The following is a 6,244-nucleotide window of genomic DNA, read 5'->3' on the forward strand; positions in this document are numbered from 1 at the left end:
AAATCTGTGATTGTCAAATTAAATCTATTTTCACCAGCATGTTGAGGTGTCAATGAATACCAGCATGTTATCTCAAGAGAAGTGCTACTCCAGTCACCCACTATAAGCTTATATTGTACTTAAACACACATATGGATGTGATGGATTGGAAGGGCCACTTACCCAAAGAGAAGGTTTTGTTCAATCGAGTGAATATCCATTTAACAGAATCTTCTTTAAAGCCAGAATTCTCTCCTGAGTATGTGTCAAGCATTGCCTTGGGATCCAGGTGGAGGTCATGAATTGCTTGCAGGGCAGCAAAAGACGCCATTCTTGATGATACAAAATGATAGGCTGTACTTCTATGGCATGTGCACTGACATTTATACTGAATAATTTAAATTGTAGATTATCAAAAAACAGTCATAAATCATTTGTAAAAGTCACATGCCCCAAGGTTCACAAAGAATGAATTCCAGACTTGTTGACAGTTAACAGCTGACTGAAGTTGTAAATTGCTCATCTTGTTCGCAAACATAACTATTTGAATCATAAGACAGACAGAGCAAGACAAACAAATGCCCTATACACTTAGTGGGAACCGGTAAAGCAGTGATGTTTCACGGTCCTACTGCTACAGTAATGTTAAAGTTTAAAGTGTTTATTTGTTATCTTCATTGAATACTGAAAGTAGGGCAGAATACAATCAGTGACATACATCCCAAACTCTGCATGTAGCAATGCACCCCCTTCTGTATCCCTCATGTCCAGTTTCAAGCTTTGGTATATGAAATAGTTGCATTTTAGCACTTTCCAAAGATAGGGGGGGGGCAGGGAACAAGTAAAATGTGGCAGGTAAATTATTGAAAAATGCTAATTTATCACATGCTAAAATATTCCACTCACTTTCACCGTCCATCCCAAGATGGCCACACCTTATTTCCCCAACATTTCACTGCCGCAGGCTTGTATGAATAAGACAGCACAGATTTCCTTTTCTGGCCACTGCAAAAATGAAATGGAGCAAACCTACCCTTCCGACAGTGACCCCTTGACAGCTTTTGATTTGCCTCACAAATCATGCATTTGCATGCATAATTCTGCAAGATTCTTCAGTCTGTGTGGCTTTTCTTTACTGGCTCAGCTTCCTCTTCTGTTGTACCTTCTTTTCGAGAGCAGCCCCCAATGCAAATATCCGTACAAGACTGACCCTATAAGGTATCTTGAGTCTGTGCAGCTTCTCTTCCTCCTCAGTTGTTCCCTCTTTTCCTGAGCTGCCCCCCAATGTAAGCTTCTGAACATGTCTGACTCTGGATGGTTCCTTGAGTCTGAATAGCTTCTGCTCACCTGGTCAGCTTCCTTCAAAGTTGCACTCTCTTTCCAAGAGTTCACTTTAATTGAGAACAAGGCAGGGTGGAGTCACAGGGTCTCTTCCTGTCCTTATATTTACACCACCTTGAAAGGTGGGGTGTCATCACACTTCTCTTCTTGAATTCTCAATAAGTACTCAAGATTTTTATGACAATCAATTGGGCCAAAAGTCTTCCAAGTGTCATATGTATCTTAAGGAAGAACAGCATTTTGACCCCTTGATCTGTATGGGACATCACTCCTCTGACTGTAGTTTGCTCTTTTAAGCTCTTTGCTTTCTTCTCCAGAACAGACTTTGCATAGAAATGGAGTATAAACATCACATGCCACCGCTCAGCGCTCAATTTGAGCTGCGGGTTGATGGTAGCGCGCGCCACCACTTTTTTTTGGGGACTGGCACATTTTTCCCTGATCAGATATTGACCGAAAGTAAGACAAAGAAAGAAAAAGATTGAAAAAACACAAAGGAAGAAAACAGGAACATACTCATGTGAGATACAGGAGCAGGGAGTGCCTGCTAGCGAATTAAAAAGGATTGTGGTGAATTCAATGCTATACAGTCTTGGTATTCCATGCACCAATCCTTTAACACCTTCGATGCTGATGACGAGCTGAGCTCGTCATGAACCGCGGTATTTTTGAAAATGCCGCACACAGCGGGAAAAGCCGCCGCAGCGAAGCGGTTAATATTACCACAGGAGCAGGGCTTTGGGCAACAACACCCATTCTTTTACAATTTAAGTACTGACACCACTCACTTGCCCCTCCTCTCTCTTGTTTTCTGCTTTTCTCTCCTGTCTCCCAGTGCCTCACTTAAGCCTCTTCCTCAGGCTCCTAATCAGAGAAGGACCGGAGTGGGTGGTAGTTTCAGTTGCACTCACAGTGAGAGAGTCTGTCTCACACTGACCAGAAGAAGCCACCATGGTGTGTCATGTATCTAACTCCTGAGAGGGGCACTCTCTTTGCTGTCTCTCGGCTCTGGAACAATGATGAGCTCTTGTTACATGATGGAATCCCCTTTCTACATCCATCTGGGGATGCTGCTCACCTTCCTACCACAGCAACAGCCCTGGCAGTCATTTAAGGCCTGATTTAGATCTCGGCAGCAAAACCATTGTTCATCCACGGTAGAGTTTAAAGCACTCAGTCAAGCTGACATTATCATACCCACCCATGTGTGCTGTCGGAACTACTGTCCGCATCAACAAAGCGTTTCCCTCCTACTAAACGCTCCACCGCTTTCGACACAGTGGACTTCTCTGCTAGCTCACATTCCTCTGTCACCATCAGGGTGGCAGAATTGGACAAGCCTTTTTAGACTTACAGTTGTGCTGCTTCTGTTATAGTGGCGGGTTGCTGACTGAGTGATTCCTTCACTGGAATCTGTCAACACTGTAATATTCCTCTTGCTTTATGAAGGATGCTCGTATCACACACCTATTTTTTTGTGGCTAATTGTGTTCACCTGCATACCACACTATAAAACACACTCCATGTCAGTCCATGATCCTTTGCCATTCCACTGCACCTCAATATTTGCAAGCAGAACTCTTGACAGTTAAGTCAGGACTGTCACTGTTTCTTGTCCATATTTCTTCTCTAATTTATCTTCTTGTTGGGTCATAACATTTATTTAATTTTGTTTGTACAATAATGGCAAGGAGGAGAAATCCCTGTTTTACAGAGGGAGAATTGGTAGCTAATGTGGATGAAATAATTTGAGTAGAGCCACAATTGTTTGGGGCCCAATTCTAAAATGCAGCCATATCTCAGAAAATTCAAGTGTGGGCCAGAATAGTTGACAGAGGGAATAAGGAAGAGGTGGAAAGTGTAATCACTGACCTCCAAGCATCAGCTGGAGGCCCAGAAAACTGGTGGTGTTTCACCCAGCCACCCTTAATCAATCAATCAATCAATCATTTGTAAAGTGCACTACTCACCCGTGAGGGTCTCAAGGCGCTGGAGGTGGGGCGGTGCTGCTACTGCTCAAAGAGCCAGGTCTTGAGGAGTCTTCTGAAGGTCAGTAGGTCTTGGGTCTGCTGTAGGTTTGTGGGGAGGGTGTTCCAGGTCTTGGCGGCGAGGTGGGAGAAAGATCTGCCTCCGGAAGTCTCTTTTTGGATACGGGGGACTGCGGTGAGGGCGGGGGGGGGCGGCTGGGGGTGTAGAAACTGAGTCGCCTGTTGAGGGACGTTGGCCCGGTGTTGTGGAGTGCTTTGTGTGCATGGGTGAGGAGCTTGAAAGTTATCCTTGACGGGAAGACAGTGCAGGTACCTCTGGTGGGGTGTGATGTGGCTGCGGCTGGGGATGTCGAGGATTAGATGTGCAGAGGCTTTCTGGATGCGTTGCAACCGCCACAGGAGTTTTGCCGAAGCTCCTGCGTAAAGTGAGTTTTCCTAGTCCAGCCTTCTGCTGACGAGGGCCTGGATAACCGTTCTTCTCGTATCGGTGGGGATCTATTTGTATCATACATTAATCAAACAAGGTACATGGAAAATAAAATGACATTGCATAATCCCTGAACAATGAAACATTTCCATGACATTGTCAGCCTGAAAAGACAAAGATGGCAACCATAGTCAAATGCACAACAAATGTATGTGGGTGAAAAAGGTTGGGGAAAAGTGCATACATCAGTTGCAATGTGCATTAACCGGCCGCCAACTCAGAGAGTATGCATAGTATATTTTTTACAACAATGAATAAGTTACCACCAATAGCCCCCCCCCTTGGTAAAATATTAAAAGAAGGATAAAACTAAGACCATGCGTAAAAGATGCAAATCATTACAACGTGGTCAATGATCTAAGCCAAAGTCTTACTACACTCACATGGGCCTAGAGTGCCCTCAGTGGCCCAAACATTAGGGAGAACCAACAGAAGGTTTGGCTAATCTGCAGTAGGGCCTTATAAACAAATAAACAACAACCAAATGCCAATACTGCAATTTGTTCATCTCATGACTGACCCATGAAGAACAGACTCAAACTGATTCTTCAGAAGATTTTTTCATTAGAATTAATCTATTTATTTCAAATACAAAAACACCATGCAATTACTCATTCTCAAAAATGCTATTAGATTGTCAGGAGAGAAGAAAGGATAAGAATCCTAACTACAAAGCATTTTAATTCGATAATCACTCGCATTCTTTCAAACATTCGCTCATGAATCCTCGTTCATACTCATACATACAATTCTTCTCAGAAATCGTGAAATGAGTTAGTATGAAAAAAAGGGAAACAAAAGAAAATCAGACAATACTCGTAAATAATGACTCTGTTCTACACAATTTGATCCTAATCAACTGGAATAGCTAAAACGTACTTTTCAAAAATATAGTCACAATTTTAAACTGTAGGCCATCTAAATATATAAAGTATTCAAATAGTTCTTTGAAGCATTTTTTAGATGATTGGCCTAACGCGATGATGGTCGACGCGTTTCGAGTTCCTTGGAAGAGGAACTCTCCTCAGGACCTCGGAGTAATTTCTCAAAACACATCTTACACTGTTGGCTTTCATGGGGACAATCACTTTTCATGTAGCATATGATGTTTCTCTAAGCAGGTCGTCAGTTGTTGAATAACTTTATTCGATCCAATGACTGCCTTATAGGCCGTTTTTTTCTTGTGTTTCTTTCTTTAATTTAGTAGTTCGCGTAAATCTTTCAGGTTCACTGTTCGCCTCTCTCATTTCGAATCTCTCTGGCAATCAGTCAAACATTAGGGAAGCATTAGTTCCTGTTTGCCCTTCTTCAAACTGGCCCAGAATGCAATGTGTCTCGGCAAATCCAAAATAGCAAAGATCTTTAGCCATACTAAATTTGAATTCTGAGGTTGAGGTGTAAGTGGGGAGTGTATTAGTGTATTCCTACATCTAACACTAAATTCGAGTTTGAAGCAGGCACTATACGTGCCCACAACAAGACAAAAGCAAGTCCCTTCAGCGACCAAACAGGGAATACACAAAAATAGTTTTGGCATCCTTTCCAAAGCAGCACAGGTGTTAAATGTGGGTCAACAGACCTACCAATCACGATTTGGCTGTGTGGTGCAACGGGATACCAAAAAGCCCTACTCTGAATATTCTGTGGAGTTCAGAGGAGTCATCTCTGACTAGTAAAGTCACATCATTGTTTGCAGGTATGAGGCACTTCACACCTCTTTCATATATGAATGAATGAATGACAAGATTTGTTAAGCATACACCTACTCAAAAAAGAGTGTCCCAGCGCTAGACAGAGAGTAGCAAAACAAAGGGAGGAAAAGGGAGGCTAAAGTTTAAAGTGCCATGTCTTGAGTTTCTTTCTGAAAAGAGTCTGTTCTTCCATTTGTTGCAATTGTACTGGGATTCTATTTAAGGCCAGAGGCTCCAGCAATGAGAAGGATCCCCCCGATTTAGTGATGTAAATGTAAATGTAAATGTAAATGTGTTGGACTTGTAAAGCGCACGGCTGCCCGTGAGCGTCCCAGCGCTGAAGACCGCTGGGGAACCCGTCCTGGCTTTCCCTGTGAGATGGTCCTTTCTGGGTATCTCCAAGGTGAAACCAGGCATCCCCAGCATCTGTGGGGGGCCGTTGTAGAGATGAGGCAAGCTTAATGCCCAGAGTTGCCGAGTGTGATCCCTGGTTAGAGTAGGCACGGAGGCCAGAATTGTCGAGTCCGTTGACCCTGGTCCACGACCCTGTGGATCCTAGGAGTTGCAGTGGCCACGGGATGAGCACAAAGTTCTCCCAGATAAGTAATGGCGTATCCTGGATGATACGTAGACTGGACCAGAGCTGTTCATTGCTCGGTGCATTTGGAGAAGGATCTCAAATGTGATCCGCTTGGTCACAGGAAGCTAATGCAGGTTTCTCTAATGTGGCGAGACATGTGCTTGGTACGGTAGCACCA

General features: G+C 43.5%; 1 protein-coding gene across 1 annotated transcript in view; it reads right to left on the reverse strand.

Annotated features, from left to right (window-relative positions):
- The window catches only part of LOC144752124 (indolethylamine N-methyltransferase-like), a 48,882-nt gene extending 48,572 nt beyond the window's left edge, over positions 1-310 (reverse strand). Inside the window, exon 1 of the mRNA XM_078640067.1 lies at positions 163-310. Coding sequence (XP_078496193.1) covers positions 163-310 — 148 coding nt within the window. The remainder of the gene's footprint in view (positions 1-162) is intronic.
- Positions 311-6,244: the final 5,934 nt, after the last annotated feature.

The sequence above is a fragment of the Lissotriton helveticus genome, chromosome 4_2, assembly GCF_964261635.1.
Source record: "Lissotriton helveticus chromosome 4_2, aLisHel1.1, whole genome shotgun sequence".
Taxonomy (NCBI): domain Eukaryota; kingdom Metazoa; phylum Chordata; class Amphibia; order Caudata; family Salamandridae; genus Lissotriton; species Lissotriton helveticus.